Here is a 17,169-nt window from a genome sequence, read left to right as displayed (position 1 = left end):
TGAGTACCCTTCCCGGGACAGATGGCTAGATGGACGGACATCGCTACGACATAATCCCCCTTTGGGCCTTTCGGCCAGCAGGGGATTAAAAATGTGGTCTATAAGGTTTTTACACTCACACGCACAGACATACGGTGCTTTGCTTGTTAAGTTATGAAGAAATGCATGTGCACCACAGCTAGAGCAACCTGAATCTTTTTTTCATGTAAATTATATCACTTTTGTCAGATTTTTAACAGCCATTTAAAATATCTCTTTGTTGATCTGTTTCTGGTTTGTCAGTCTCTTCCCGTTCAGAAAGATAGAAGCCTGGTCTTGGACTGAAAATAACTGTGCAAGAGTGTTCCCAAGGTCACCGTACAGTACATGGACCTTACTAGAAGGATGCTGGATGTACACTATATGACCAAAAGTATGTGCACTCGTGTGTTTGTTGAGCATCTCATTCCAGATTTATTCCACCTTTCATGTTATAATAAGCTCCAGTCTTCTGCGAAGGCTTTCCACTTGATTTGAGGGGGTGGCTGTGGGGATTTGTGTTCACTCAGCTACAAGAGCCTTAGTGAGATTAGGCATTGATGTTGAGTGAAGAGGTCTGGGGTGTAGTTAGTGTTCCAGTTCATCCCAAAGGTGTTCAGTGGGGTTGGGGTTGAGGTCAGGGCTCTGTGCAGGACACTCGAGTTCTTCCACTCCAACCTTAACATGCCATGTCTTCATAGAGCTTGTTTTGTGCACAAGGGCATTGTCATGCTGTAACAGGTTTGGGCCTCTTCGTTCTAGTAATGGGAAGTTGTGATGTTACAGCATACAAAGACATTCTATACAATTGTGTAATTAAAGCTTTGTCTAACAGTTTGGGGAAGAAGCTCAAATTGGTTTGATGATCAGGTGTCAACAAATGTTTCGCATTATTGTGCACATCTGAAGTTTTCTGAAGCTCACGTGGCCACATTGGAATGAAGGTGTGTGCAGATTTGTGACTATTAGCACTTTTCCATCAGGATGGGGCAGATGCTGGAGCGAAGCCAGTTCTGCCTTGGTGCCTTTTGAGAACCAGCTCACATTTCAACAGGCTTGAGAACTGAATGCTACGTAATGGAAGTTGAGTTTATTTCCATTGAAATATTACTGGAGGGGCGGCACAGTGGTGTAGTGGTTCGCACTGTCACCTCACAGCAAGAAGGTTCTGGGTCCGAGCCCAGTGGCTGATGGGGGCCTTTCGGTGTGGAGTTTGCATGTTCTCCTCGTGTCTGCATGGGTTTCCTCCAGGTGCTCTGGTTTCCCCCACAGTCCAAAGACATGCAGGTTAGGCTAATTGGTGGCTCTACATTGATCGTAGGTGTGAGTGTGAATGGTTGTTTGTGTGTCAGCCCTGCGATGACCTGGCGACTTGTCCAGGGTGTACCCCGCCTCTCGCCCATAGTCAACTGGGATAGGCTCCAGCTTGCCTGTGACCCTGTAGGATAAGTGGCTACAAATAATGGATGGATGGATGTTACTGGGGTAACATTTGCGTGGAACAAAAAAAAATCATGGTGGACAGAACACATCTGCTTTGCTTGGTTTTTTTAAGTAAATTTAGTTTTAAAGTCATTACATCTTGCAGTTGAAAGTTGCCTTCACGTAGTGATTCCTGATTTCAGTCATATTTTATCAAAACGGTAGCAAATTTCTTACGGTAGCCCCTCCCATAACCACTGATGCCAACTTTGAGACCAGCAATTTTGTGGCGCCGTATAAAACTCGGTGAAAAGCAGGGAACGAACCAAAAAAATCTGTGAAAACTAAAGCAAAGGTTTAGACTATGGCAAAACAAGGCAAGGGAAATTCAACATGAAAACAGATAAGATAAGATAGCATAGCACAATCAATACACAATGCTTCACGACTAAGAAGCTAAAACACAACTTAAAGAGGGGAACACAAAACAGGTGTGCACAAACAAGGAAGGAAGATTTTTAAAATGTGAATGCGAGTGCCCTCTGCTTATCTGGGGGGAATTGTCCATGGTGTGTCTGTGCCCGCGTGTGTGTATTTATCCTGTTGTGTTTAGCTTCTGTTCCCGGACTTTCTTACCTGTGTCCATTGAGTGCAGCGTGGTGCAGAGGTGTGTATCCTGAGCTGTCTGCACAGTTGACGTTCAGTCCTCTCCATATGCTGCACAGACAAGAAGACAAAAGAGTGCACGTTCAGTACAGACTACCTTATATACTCTACTAACACACACACGCACACACACCACTATGAACACAGCTGCATGTGCTGCTTATGAAGTAAACTATAGTAACCTTTGAATTTGTAAATATAGCATAAAATAAAGAAATACTAGTTTGAAAGGTGTACTTCAAAACCACATTATAAAATTTTTAAGAAGCTTAAAAAAAGCAGTGGTCAGTAAAATCCTGTATTTATTTTGTTTGTTATGCTTCCACACTGGAAAAAAAAGCCAACAGTTTTCTTCATGTGAAGTTTAAAACTCCGTGTGGTTTATAGTAAAGCCACAATGATGCAAATAAAAAGGATTTCTGTACCAAAAAACACAGCTGGTCAGTACCAAAGGCTTCTAGGAACACACACAAACGCAAACGCACTTGAGTACACCGCACACACATACAAGTGTAAGGCCTGCTAATCTATAAGCCCATAAGTAACACATGAAAAGTCAATTGTCTGGAGCTTGCAAAACATTCTGAGAGAGAGAGAGAAGCTTCTCTAATGCCGCTTTTCCACTACAAACGCGGCTGAGCCGTGCCGTGCCGAGTCGAGCTGAGTCGAGCTGAGCGGGGCTGTTGGAGTTGCATTTCGACTACAACCGCGCTGAACCGTGCTGGCTGGAAGTGGGTGGACACATTGGGTGGAGTTAGCGAAAGTGGGTGGACGTCATGTGATATCGTTAAGCAGCGCAAACAGTGACATCAGTGACAGTGGCGGAACAAGTCAGAGCCGGGCCGGGGGCGGGGCAAATGACCGGGCCCTTTATTAAAGCTTATCATAACATCATTTTAGGCTACAAAATGTCCGCAACTGCGGTGTTTACCAATTTCAACACTACCGGGTGCAACTATGTTATTTAGTACATCAAGTCCTTCAAACGAACATGTAACTCAGAAACAAAAAAACATTAGGATACTGTACATGGCTCATAATAAAACATCAATAGCCTATACTGCGCACATTATTTGAAGGGCATACGAATGAGCGCTCAGAGGTTGCAACGCTGACAGGAAGAGTCAGAAATAAAAGGAGGGCGGTGCAAACCTCACTGAATGCACTATGTTTACCAATTTCAACACTACGGGGTGCAACTATGTTATTTTGTACATTAAGTCCTTCAAACGAACATGTAACTCAGAAACAAAAAAAAAACATTCGGCGACATACTGTACATGGCTCATAATAAAACCTCAATAGCCTACTGCGCGCATTATTTGAAGGGCATACGACGAGCCTTGCGCTCCGCGAACTCGTGCACGATGCTCTGTATGTCACTGATTCAGTGATCTTTTAAGCGGTAGTCTCACGACCCGAATAGTAAACAATAAACATGGAGGACATGGAGTCGTTAGTGTGGCTGGTCTTGGTGCTGTGGCTTGTTGTCACCGACAACGCCAACAGATACTGGCAAGAGCGTATAGATGAGGCGAGGCGCATAAGGCTTCAGAAATTCTCGTAATTCATAATTATTCTTCTTCCGGGTTTGCGGTGTTTACAGATCCCAGCGCGCTCGCGGGGCGTGTGTGGGCATGTGAGGACACTCCTCCTCACCAATCAGTGCACAGGGGAGTGTCTGCTCACGACCCCAACCTCAGTCGGCACGGTTTGGCTCGCTTCAGCCCCACTCCAAAACGGTGCGAGTTTTAGGGGCTAAGCAGGGCTGAAACGAGCTAAGTCGTGCTGGTTTTTGGTAGTCGAAACGCGAGCCGTGTCGGGCTGAAGTGAGCTGAAGCGAGCTGAAGTGAGCTGAAAAAGGGTAGTGGAAAAGGGCCTTAAGTGAGCAGTCAATGCTGCATGACATACATACAGTCATGAAAACACAGACACTGCAGAAGGCTGTGGAAACTAAGTATAAATGAGCCATGTTCATAATTTATGTGATCTATTATCTCATCTCATTATCTCTAGCCGCTTTATCCTGTTCTACAGGGTCGCAGGCAAGCTGGAGCCTATCCCAGCTGACTACGGGTGAAAGGCGGGGTACACCCTGGACAAGTCGCCAGGTCATCACAGGGCTGACACATAGACACAGACAACCATTCACACTCACATTCACACCTACGCTCAATTTAGAGTCACCAGTTAACCTAACCTGCATGTCTTTGGACTGTGGGGGAAACCGGAGCACCCGGAGGAAACCCACGCGGACACGGGGAGAACATGCAAACTCCACACAGAAAGGCCCTCGCCGGCCACGGGGCTCGAACCCGGACCTTCTTGCTGTGAGGCGACAGCGCTAACCACTACACCACCGTGCCGCCCTTGATCTATTATTGTTATTATTATTATTATTATTAAGCTCGACAGATAGATAACACACCAATGCAGAAAGCCATTTTTATAAAAACTGGCATTTCAGGGGTTGAAAATGACTTAAAACTCCATCTACTAGTTAAAATCATCCTGAAGCTTGCAAGGCCGATGTTGACGTAGAGTCGACCGTTTGGTACTTCTCTGCATCATGAAACTTACATTAAAAAGAATATTAACGCCCTTTAAAAGTAGACGGCCTTTCGATTTCATAAAATTGGTGAAATTTAGTTCCCTCTGAAATTTGGTCATTGTGATATTATTTCTGTAATATCTTAAAAAAAAACACCCAGGCCATTCTGTGGCTGGGAAGTTATTTAATATGAAGGGATTCCCGAGCAAATAATGTGCATGAAATCACTCGCTTTGTGCAGTCAAGCAGACAGAGGAAGTCCGTGTGTGCATGAGCAGATTTACCTTGACCGTGCTCTGACAGTTACATCATTCTGTCGCTAAACGAACAGCTGATGACACCGAGGTGCTCGCTGACCGCCGATATTTATTAGTTTGGTCCTGCGTTTCCTTTCCTTCGCAACATAACGTCTTTTCTTCTCGCTTTCCGTTACTGTAGTCGGTCTTTCACGTTTCATTCGCACACTCAGGTCCTCCATTTTTCTTTCCTGTTTCAAATTTGTATCCCACAATGCCTTGCACAAACGGGGAAAGCCCACCACGTGATGCATGATGTAGTATCTTGTATCGGGTCATGGTGAAGCAGGAAAAAATAGCGGAGAATTTAGGGCCACGTGGCTCTAAATTCATTAATTGTTCCATTTAAAAATAATAATAATAATAATAATAAAATTGGAAGTCTGTGATTCGAATTCAGTAGCTTTTAGTCCACTAAACAAAAACAATTGGGTGTCGAGGAAAATTCTTTTTATGACCTCAACCTGAAAAATCTGAAAGGCAGTACAGCTTTAATCAGAGATGGGTAGCCAAACTCCCCCAGGCCCTGCCCTTGAGTGGGAGTCTTTGAAAATGTGCTCACTTTCAAATAGTGTACTACTGCATCTCAAACAATTAGAATATCATGAAAAAGTTCAATATTTTCCATCACTTATTTAAGAAAGTGAATGTTTAATATATTCTAGGCTCATTATACGTAAACTAAAATGTTTCAAGCATTTTTGTATTTTAATTTTGATAATTATGGCCTACAGCACAAAAAAAACCTCAAAATATTAGAGTATTTTCTTTTTTGTGTTTGAGTAAAACAGTATAAATACTGTGTATCTCTCAGTCCAGTTCAGTACACGCAACCACAATCATGGGGAAGACTGCCGACTTGACAGTTGTCCAGAAGATGATCGACACCCTCCACAAGGAGGGTAAGCCACAGAAGGTCATTCCTGAAAAGGCTGGCTTGAAAAAGTGCACAAGCAACAGGGATGACTGCAAACTTGAGAGGACTGTCAAGAAAAGACGAGTCAAGAACTTGGGAGAGCTGAGGCTGGTGTCGGTGCATCAAGAGCCACCATGCACAGACATCTTCAGGAAAGGGGCTACAACTGTCACATTCCTAATATCAAGCCACTCCTAAACCAGAGAAACATCAGAAGCATCTTACCTGGGCTAAGGAGAGAAAGAACTGGACTGTTGCTCAAAGGTCCTCTTTTGAGATGAAAGTAAATCAATTTTGTATTTCATTTGGAAATCAAGGTCCTAGAGTCTGGAGGAAGAGTGGAGAGGCACAGAATCCAAGGTGTTTGAATTCCAGTGTGAAGTTTCCACAGTCCGTTATGATTTGGGGTGCCATGTCATCTGCTGGTGTTGGTCCACTGTGTTTTAGAAAGAACAAAGTCAATGCAGCCGTCTACTGGGAGATTTTAGAGCACTTTATGCTTCTATCTGCTGACAAGCTTTATGGAGATGTCAATTTTCTTTTCCAGCAGGACTTAGCACCTGCCCACAGTGCCAAAACTACTACTAAATGGTTTGCTGACCATGATATTACTGTGATTGATTAGTCAGCCAACTCACTTGACCTGAACGCCACGGAGAATCTATTGGGGTATTGTCAAGAGGAAGATGAGAAACACCCGACCCAAAAATACAGACGAGCTGAAGATGCTATCAAAGCAACCTGGGCTTCAATAACACCTCAGCAGTGCCACAGACTGATCACCTCCATGCCACACCGCATTGAGGCAGTAATTCATGGTAAAGGAGCCCCAACCAAGTACTGAGTATATAAATGAATATACCTTTCAGAAGTTGGCCATTTCTGTATTGTAAATCCTTTTTTGATTGATCTTTGGAAATATTCTAATAATTTGAGATACTGGATTTCTGATTTTCATGAGCTATAAGCCATAATCATCAAAATTAAAACAAAAAAGGCTTGAAATATTTCACTTTACATGTAATGAATATAGAATATATGAAAGTTTACCTTTTTGAATTAAATTATGAAAAAACAAACTTTTTCACAATCTTCAAATTGTTTGAGATGCCTAGCGTATGCTGATCGAGACTCATCATTTACGGGATGAGTAGTATTGATGTAGTGTTATTTTTAAATAAGATTTCAGTTAAACAAATATATGATTGGGCACGGTGGTGTAGTGGTTAGCGCTGTCGCCTCACAGCAAGAAGGTCCGGGTTCGAGCCCCGTGGCTGGCGAGTGCCTTTCTGTGCAGAGTTTGCATGTTCTCCCCGTGTCCGCGTGGGTTTCCTCCGGGTGCTCCGGTTTCCCCCACAGTCCAAAGACATGCAGGTTAGGTTAACTGGTGACTCTAAATTGAGCGTAGGTGTGAATGTGAGTGTGAATGGTTGTCTGTGTCTATGTGTCAGCCCTGTGATGACCTGGCGACTTGTCCAGGGTGTACCCCGCCTTTCGCCCGTAGTCAGCTGGGATAGGCTCCAGCTTGCCTGCGACCCTGTAGAACAGGAAAAGCGGCTAGAGATAATGAGATGAGATGAGATCATATATACCAGCTCATACATATGTATAATAGGAAAATTAGATACAATAAAATATATTCAAGATATTTTCACATAACCTGGCGACTTGTCCAGGGTGTACCCCGCCTCTCACCCGTGGCCGGCTGGGATAGGCTCCAGCTTGCTTGCGACCCTGTAGAACAAGATGAGTGGCTATGGATAATGGATGGATGGGATGGATATTTTCACTTGCTAAGATAGAGTTTTTATAGATATTATATTGCCCAGCCCTAGTGTGATGTTCTCTCCCTGTCTGTGTCAGTTTCCTTCCGTGTTTCATTTCCTCCCAAAACCATGTAGATAAGTGGACTGGGAAGTCCGAGTCCACATTGCCTCTAAATTTGCATTAATTTGTTTTCTGTTTTACTGTGCTTTTGCTTTCATATGAGGATCAAGTTGTGATTGAATGAAGCTGCACTAAATTAGTAGTCGGTCAGTCCAGCTGCACTCATTATTTTAGATGTAAAATTATGTATCTGATGACAAAATGAGACACAGTGAGCGAATATTAATGTAGGAGAGAAGGAAGAAGACGGTGCCGATTCTCAACATGTGGGTTTAATAGGAATATTTTTAAATACACTGGATCATGACTCAGGAGAATCTGTGTTTTATGGCCTGGGTATTTCTTGCTCACCAGCACACACACACACACGAGCGAGAGAGAGACAGCGAGAGAGCGCAACACCAGCAGTAAGAGGGAAAACCCTGCTGCAGCTCACTGAGGATGAGTCATCCAATTTAAGAGAGAGAGTGTGTGTGTGTGTGTGTGTGTGTGTGTGTGTGTGTGTGTGTGTACCAGTTCTATGGTGCATACAGTAAGTAATATTATCAAGGAGATGCCACACATTTGGGGCCTGTGCATGCGCGCGCACACACAAATTGGATGACAAAGGCTCACAGGAGAAATAAAGCGGAAGTTAATGACAATTTAGAGTAAGAGTGAGATAAAAACTGAGGTAGAACAGAGGCATTAGATGGAAGAGATTAAAAAAAGACAGACGCAAACAGACAGACACAAGGGGGAAAAAAGAGCGAGAAAGCTGCACATTAAGCATCCCACTCTATTACACACATCAAAACCCACAAACAGCTGCCCTGTAATTCCTGATGTGCCTTCAAACAAGGTCAGTCCCCTTACTGGCCCAAGGCACTAAACCCGTGCTGCACTCTGATTCGTCCAGCTTAGTGGGAATCTCAGGGCATCAGGCTGATTGGCTGTGGACACTGATGTCCTTTTCCTTTCATTTACACCAGAGTATAATTAAAACTAGGAATTTGCCATCAATAACTGCACAGTGCCATAGGGACACACTGACGCCACTCATACGTGAGTCTCTCATAAGCGTGTGACAGCAGGCACCTTCTGAAAGATCACATAACACACTCCAAAAACACAAGCACGCACCCAAACTATTTATATCCACTCAGCAATTCACTAATACAGGACACACACAACAGAGGTGCAGAGTACAGAAACATACACCAACATACAGTGGTGCTTGAAAGTTTGTGAACCCTTTAGAATTTTCTATATTTCTGCATAAATATGACCTAAAACATCATCAGATTTTCACACAAGTCCTAAAAGTAGATAAAGAGAACTCAGTTAAACAAATGAGACAAAAATATTATACTTGGTCATTTATTTATTGAGGAAAATGATCCAATATTACATATCTGTGAGTGGCAAAAGTATGTGAACCTCTAGGATTAGCAGTTAATTTGAAGGTGAAATTAGAGTCAGGTGTTTTCAATCAATGGGATGACAATCAGGTGTGAGTGGACACCCTGTTTTATTTAAAGAACAGGGATCTATCAAAGTCTGAGCTTCACAACACATGTTTGTGGAAGTGTATCATGGCACGAACAAAGGAGATTTCTGAGGACCTCAGAGAAAGCGTTGTTGATGCTCATCAGGCTGGAAAAGGTTACAAAACCATCTCTAAAGAGTTTGGACTCCACCAATCCACAGTCAGACAGATTGTGTACAAATGGAGGAAATTCAAAACCATTGTTACCCTCCCCAGGAGTGGTCGACCAACAAAGATCACTCCAAGAGCAAGGCGTGTAATAGTCGGCGAGGTCACAAAGGACCCCAGGGTAACTTCTAAGCAACTGAAGGCCTCTCTCACATTGGCTAATGTTAATGTTCATGAGTCCACCATCAGGAGAACACTGAACAACAATGGTGTGCATGGCAGGGTTGGAAGGAGAAAGCCACTGCTCTCTAAAAAGAACATTGCTGCTCATCTGCAGTTTGCTAAAGATCATGTGGACAAGCCAGAAGGCCACTGGAAAAATGTTTTGTGGACGGATGAGACCAAAATAGAACTTTTTGGTTTAAATGAGAAGTGTCATGTTTGGAGAAAGGAAAACACTGCATTCCAGCATAAGAACCTTATCCCATCTGTGAAACATGGTGGTGGTAGTATCATGGTTTGGGCCTGTTTTGCTGCATCTGGGTCAGGATGGCTTGCTATCATTGATGGAACAATGAATTCTGAATTATACCAACGAATTTTAAAGGAAAATGTCAGGACATCTGACCATGAACTGAATCTCAAGAGAAGGTGGGTCATGCAGCAAGACAACGACCCTAAGCACACAAGTTGTTCTACCAAAGAATGGTTAAAGAAGAATAAAATTAATGTTTTGGAATGGCCAAGTCAACGTCCTGACCTTAATCCAATCGAAATGTTGTGGAAGGACCTGAAGCGAGCAGTTCATGTGAGGAAACCCACCAACATCCCAGAGTTGAAGCTGTTCTGTATGGAGGAATGGGCTAAAATTCCTCCAAGCCGGTGTGCAGGACTGATCAACAGTTACCGGAAACGTTTAGTTGCAGTTATTGCTGCACAAGGGGGTCACACCAGGTACTGAAAGCAAAGGTTCACATACTTTTGCCACTCACAGATATGTAATATTGGATCATTTTCTTCAATAAATAAATGACCAAGTATCATATTTTTGTCTCATTTGTTTAACTGGGTTCTCTTTATCTACTTTTAGGACTTGTGTGAAAATCTGATGATGTTTTAGGTCATATTTATGCAGAAATATAGAAAATTCTGAAGGGTTCACAAACTTTTAAGCACCACTGTAGCTGTAAGCCCCTAAAGACCAGCAGGCCACACCTATAGCCAAGATAGACAATCTCTGAGATGTTATTCCAGAGTTAACCTTGGTCATAAAGGCTTAGTCGAGGCTATTTAACAGTTATCCCACGAAATCGAGTCGTACATGAGCTGAGTCGTACACGAGGCACGTAGCACCGAGTCGGCTATAAGCCATGTTCGACGAGATTGAGTGGAATCACTGTTTTATTCTATACACATTCAATGGATTTTGAGAAACAGAGTATTTTTATTTTTGGCAAATTCAATAAATAAAAACTTTACACAAAATGTCCAACAAAATCATTTCCGGTTAGAATGTAAAACAAACCGGCTGTCAGTCCTGCGCGCCTTGGCGTGTGCACCTGAAGGCGTGCCTCGGACTACACGCGTGCCAAACGAGCTCCGGCACGCACGCCGTGAACAAGGTGCACCTGTCCTCAATCAGTGAACTAAATGTTGGGCTATTTAAGGACTGCGCTGACAGTAATGTGACACGAAGTATTACGCCACGTTCAGTGTGCATTACCGAGCCTTGTTTCCTGTATTTCTGATTTTCCTGGTTTCTCGACTCCCATTCCTGGATCTCATTCTCGTCCTCGTTTTGCCTCCGATATCCTGTTCGTGCCTTGATTTACCTCTTGCCTGTTTCCCTGTTTATGACCTTGCCTGCTGAGTTGGACTGTTTACTTTTGTGTGTGCTTTCCTGCACAGATCGCACTGTATTATAATAAACACTTCTGCGTTTACATCCGCCTCTCTCGCGCACCTGACACCAGCGAAATGACAGAAGCAATTTATGAAAAATGTTATGATAATAATTCTCGAAGGATAAAATATGTTCTTACCATGAAATACTTTTATTCCACATTTTGTTGCTTTTTTATTTTGGGGGGTTTTGTTTTCAAGTAGAGTTTTTATTTCGTCCTTGGTTGGTTCAGTAACACGCGCCGCCATTTTGTTTTCCTCTACTCACAGTATATGAGCTGACAGCCTAGTAGTACAGTAGCCAATCAGAGTGCATGATTGCTCATATCCAGTGAATATCCAGTGTCTGGAATCTTCATTTGCAACAACATCTGGTGTATGAGCAGTAAGACCTGCAAATGTTAATGGAGTATCGTTATAGAGGTGGAATGTGGAAGGGTTTGACACTGGAATGCTTGTACAGTCTCATAGAGGGTATATTACGGATATGTCGTTAGTTATGAGGTCTGTTATTCTGTCATAACGTGCAATGCAAAGACCTTTGTAAGTATAACAGCCTATACTGTGTATATATATATATATATATATATATAGTATAGTATATATAGTATAGTATATATAGTAGCCTGTACTATAGTGTGATACACACACGTGTGTTAGCAAAATGTTAAAATTAGCTCTTGTGGTATCATTATTATTTAGCTACAGTAATACACTGGAAATACATGACAAAAAATATTTTTTGTCAATAATTTTGTCAGGTATTTCCAATAACAATACTGCCAGAGCTAATCTTAACATCTCACCTCATTATCTCTAGCCGCTTTATCCTGTTCTACAAGGTCGCAGGCAAGCTGGAGCCTATCCCAGCTGACTACAGGCGAAAGGCGGGGTACACCCTGGACAAGTCGCCAGGTCATCACAGGGCTGACACATAGACACAGACAACCATTCACACTCACATTCACACCTACGCTCAATTTAGAGTCACCAGTTAACCTAACCTGCATGTCTTTGGACTGTGGGGGAAACCGGAGCACCCGGAGGAAACCCACGCGGACACGGGGAGAACATGCAAACTCCACACAGAAAGGCCCTCGCCGGCCACGGAGCTCAAACCCGGACCTTCTTGCTGTGAGGCAACAGTGCTAACCACTACACCACCGTGCCATCCCCAGTCTGACGAATCAAAAGTAGAAATTCTTTTTAGAAATCATGGACACCACGTCCTCCAGGCTAAAGAGGAGAAGGACCATCCAGCTTGTTATCAGTGCACAGTTCAAAAGCCAGCATCTGTGATGGTATGAGGGTGCATTAGTGCACATGGCATGGGTAGCTTGTACATCTGGGAAGGCATCATTAATACTGAATAATATATACACACGTTTCAGAGCAATATGCTGCCATCCAGACTAAATCTTTTTCAGCAAAGGCCTTCCTTCAGCAAGACAATGCCAAACCACTTTCTGCACATATTAAAACTGCATGGCTCCATAGTAAAAGAGTCCAGGTGCTAAACTGGCCTGCCTGCAGTCCAGACCTGTCTCCCATTTAAAACATTTGGTGCATTATGAAGCGCAAAATATGACAAGAGACCCTGAACTGTTGAGCCACTGAAACTGTATATCAGGCAAGAATGGGACAACATTTCTCTTTCAAAACTACAGCAATTGATCTCCTCAGTTCCCAAATGTTTACAGAGAGTTGTTAAAAGTAGAGGTGATGCAACACAGTGGTAAACATTCCCCTGTCCCAAGTTTTCTGAAACGTATTGCTGAAATCAAATTCAAAATGAGCATATATTTTTCAAAAAACAATAAAATCTCAGTATCAATATCTGATATGTTGTCTTTGTACTATGTTCAATAAAATATAGAGTTTCCATGATTTGCAAATTATCGCATTCTGTTTTTATTTACAGTTTACACAGCATCCCAACTTTTTTGGAATTGGGGCTGAAATATAAATAGCAAATATTTCATTAAAAAAGGTACTTTTCCTTACTGTCCCAGAAGTCCTACATGCACACAACAATGGCTGCACCATATTCAGGATGAATAAGTGCATTGTTTCTGCTTTAAATACAGCATTTCTGATAAATAATAAAAAATGAATACATCTTTTATCAATGTTACTTAGCTCTTGCTTGTGGATGCCTGAAGTTGAGTCTATCATCTATTTAACTTGACAAATTCAAAGAATGTCCTTCAGTGTTATTATGGTGTGCTGTATGTGAAATTCTTCCAACACTGGTTCATATTTAGATTATACAAGTAGCATGCAGAGGAAATGCACTAACGCCCAAGAAACCACCCCGCAAACAGAGGTACACAACAGCTACAGACAAGTTCCTGCCCTCCAGTCATTCCTCTTTATACCTTCAGTGGCTCTAGCGGTGAGGATACGCTGACAGGAAGGACGTAATGTCTCTGAGTGAAGTCAAGCAACCTGATCTGGTTTGAGGTTTACTTGTGTGAAGTGTGAGAGTTATTCAATATGAATATTGCATGATTACACATGCTTCCATGTGGCATGATGGTATAAAAATGCATCCATCCATTATCCGTAACCGCTTATTCTGTGCAGGGTCGCGGGCAAGCTGGAGCCTATCCCAGCTGACTATGGGCGAGAGGCGGGGTACACCCTGGACAAGTCGCCAGGTCATCGCAGGACTGACCCATCGAGACAAAACAACCATTCACACTCACATTCACACCTACGGTCAATTTAGAACCACCAGTTAACCTAACCTGCATGTCTTTGGACTGTGGGGGGAACCTGAGCACTATTTATACCCCTATGGCATAAATAGTGAACATGAAAAAAGTGAAACAGCTTAGGCTTACTGCTACAGGAAAATAATTAACAAGGGGTTGATGTTATGTGTTATATATTATATATAATTACATTTAATGTTGTGGAATGTGCCATTAAACAAGTTGGTTCCTGTTATTACTTGCATCAAAACAGCTATAAACACTCATTCCCTCAACAGTCTCAGTCTTTCAGTCTCTGTCTCTCTCTCTGTCAGTCTCTCTTGCTGTCTCTCTCAGTCTCTCACTCTTGCTGTCTCTGTCTCTCTCTCGCTGTCTCTCTCTCGCTGTCTCAGTCTCTCTCGCTGTCTCTCTCAGTCTCAGTCTCTCGGTCTCTTGCTGTCTGTCTCAGTCTCTCTCTCTGTCTCTCTCTCTTGCTGTCTGTCTCAGTCTCTCTGTCTCTCTCAGTCTCTCTCTTGCTGTCTGTCTCTGTCTCAGTCTCTCTCTCTGTCTCTTTCTCTTGCTGTCTCTCTCTCTCAGTCTCTCTCAGTCTCTCTTGCTGTCCCTCTCAGTCTCTCTCTCTCTCTCAGTCTCTCTGTCTGTCTCTGCCTCTCTCAGTCTCTCTCTCGCTGTCTGTCTCAGTCTCTCTCAGTCTGTCTCTCTCTCAGTCTCTCTCAGGCTCCCAGTCAGTCTCTCTCTCTCTCTCTCTCTCGTGCTTGGTGGTGCAGTGGTTAGCACTGTCGCCTCACAGCAAGAAGGCTCTAGGTTCAAACCTCACAGCTGACGGGGGCCTTTCTGTGCGGAGTTTGCATGTTGCCTGCATAGGTTTCCTCCCACTTGAAAGACATGCAGATTAGCTAAAAAAATTTGAACTTCTTGTACATCACTCCGGATAAGAGCATCTGCTAAATAACTGTAATGTAACGTAAAAGACTAAAAATGTCACAAAGACCTCAGTCCTGGAGACTATCCCAGCTTTATCTTTGTCTGTTACAAAGTGCTAACACTGGAATCACTGGAATCCTGTACAGGGTCACAGGCGAGCTGGAGCCTATCCCAGCTAACTATGGGCAAGAGGCGAGGTACACCCTGGACAAGTCACCGGGTCATCACAGGGCTGACACATAGAGACAAACAGCCATTCACACTCACATTCATCTCATTATCTGTAGCCGCTTTATCCTGTTCTACAGGGTCGCAGGCAAGCTGGAGCCTATCCCAGCTGACTACGGGTGAAAGGCGGGGTACACCCTGGACAAGTCGCCAGGTCATCACAGGGCTGACACATAGACACAGACAACCATTCACACTCACATTCACACCTACGCTCAATTTAGAGTCACCAGTTAACCTAACCTGCATGTCTTTGGACTGTGGGGGAAACCGGAGCACCCGGAGGAAACCCACGCAGACACGGGGAGAACATGCAAACTCCACACAGAAAGGCCCTCGCCGGCCCCGGGGCTCAAACCCGGACCTTCTTGCTGTGAGGCAACAGCGCTAACCACTACACCACCGTGCCGCCCCACTCACATTCAGAGCCACCAATTAGCCTAACCTGCATGTCTTTGGGGGACTGTTACGTATTACGCCTCCTGTGTTTGTATGTGTGCATGTTTCTCCTTTCTTGTGTGTCTTTCTCTCTCCTCAGGTGTAGCAGTTTGTGTTGGCTCCTCCTCCTTTCACCTGTTTCTACTTGAGGAAGGCCTATATAAACTGGTGCTTCTACCTGTTAGAGGGGAGAGAGGGTTTTGGGGGTTTTGCACGCTCGCCTTGCCATTTCGCGTCTGTCTGCTTGGTTGGAGGGTTGGCTCCTGGGGCTGCCATCCTCCTTGTTGGACTTTGCATTCTGTTTTTTCTATTACCTTTTGTTAAGTATTCTTGTAAATAAATTTCACCTTTTTTACCTTATGTCGTCTTGCGTTTTGGGTTTATGTCACCACCCTTTTTTTTTGATTGTTCATGCCTCCCTAGAGCATGTAACAATTGGAGGAAACCCACACAGACACAAGGAGAACATGTAAACTCCACACAGAAAGGCCTCCATCAGCCACTGGGCTCGAACCCAGGACCTTCTTGCTGTGAGGCAACAGTGCTAACCACTACACCACCGTGCCGCCTCCTCACAGAAACCATCATATTATTATTTATTAGGCTTACATGATGTGAAGAATCCACCATAAAATTCTCTATGAATTGACTGTTATTGGAGAAGTGATTCGTGATGACATTTTTCAGTCTTTTTACTGACTTCAGACATTTGGGTCTGTTCAGTTACATTATTCATTTAGATTAATTTACCACTTCCCTCAGTTGTATGGTCTGCTCAAATGTGCAGCCTGATCATGCAGTCATCTAAAAGCAGCAACTTCAGTAATGTAAAATACAGTAGTTAATAGTATTTGCTATTTTGTGTTGTTTTACAGTACATCCATGCTATCAGGTGATACTGATCCAGTTTTCTTTTTCCGGCATGCCAGCAATACGCTTCTGTACAAATCAAACATAATAAACAACAACAAGTCTTCAGTCTCAGCTTCCTCAGGGTTCACTTGTCACATTTGTACCCGCCTGCACTTAAGACTCCACTTCTCAGAGTTCAAAGCAGCCTCCAAACATGGCCACCACGGATTACAATAACCAACGTGCACCACACCATCCTCCATCTCCAGAATACTGATTATGGCTCACACCTATTCCCGATCTTACCTAATCACTGCTGTGAAAATAAGGACTCTCAGTTCCACTGTCACATTGCAAAGGAAATGCTCAGTGTTCCCTTGCCTGACATGACCAAGCCTTATTACCCATGCTGACTTTTTGGTTATAGATATAGTTTCTGGGTTTTTTTTTTTATTTATGCTCTCTGTCTTTACCTGTGATATCCTGTTTGTGCCTCACCTGACCATTGCCTGTTTGTTGATTCTGCCTTTGCTTCACGATTTGAATTGTTTGCCAGTTTGCCTTAAATAAACTCTCTGCCACTTTTACATCCGTCTGTTGCCTGCATTCCTGACATTACTTAGAAAATGGGGTTCTTTAAGATGATTTTGAATGGTTTTAGCTCTCTGAAGGGATTCTATGCAGAACCTTTCTCAGAGAAGAAAAAAATTATTGCTGGC

The 17,169-nt window shown here is 43.3% G+C and overlaps 1 protein-coding gene across 4 annotated transcripts in view; it reads right to left on the bottom strand.

The window, feature by feature from the left end:
- The window catches only part of anks1b (ankyrin repeat and sterile alpha motif domain containing 1B), a 504,499-nt gene that overhangs the window by 391,415 nt on the left and 95,915 nt on the right, over positions 1–17,169 (bottom strand). For all 4 annotated transcript variants that reach the window (XM_060914283.1, XM_060914286.1, XM_060914284.1 and 1 more), the window contains exon 2: positions 2,077–2,157. In XM_060914283.1, the coding sequence (XP_060770266.1) occupies positions 2,077–2,157 (81 nt within the window). The remainder of the gene's footprint in view (positions 1–2,076; positions 2,158–17,169) is intronic.

This window comes from Neoarius graeffei, chromosome 2 (genome assembly GCF_027579695.1).
Source record: "Neoarius graeffei isolate fNeoGra1 chromosome 2, fNeoGra1.pri, whole genome shotgun sequence".
NCBI classification, from domain to species: domain Eukaryota; kingdom Metazoa; phylum Chordata; class Actinopteri; order Siluriformes; family Ariidae; genus Neoarius; species Neoarius graeffei.
Note: the sequence above shows the minus strand (reverse complement) of the source record. Positions and strands in the feature narration are given on the sequence as shown.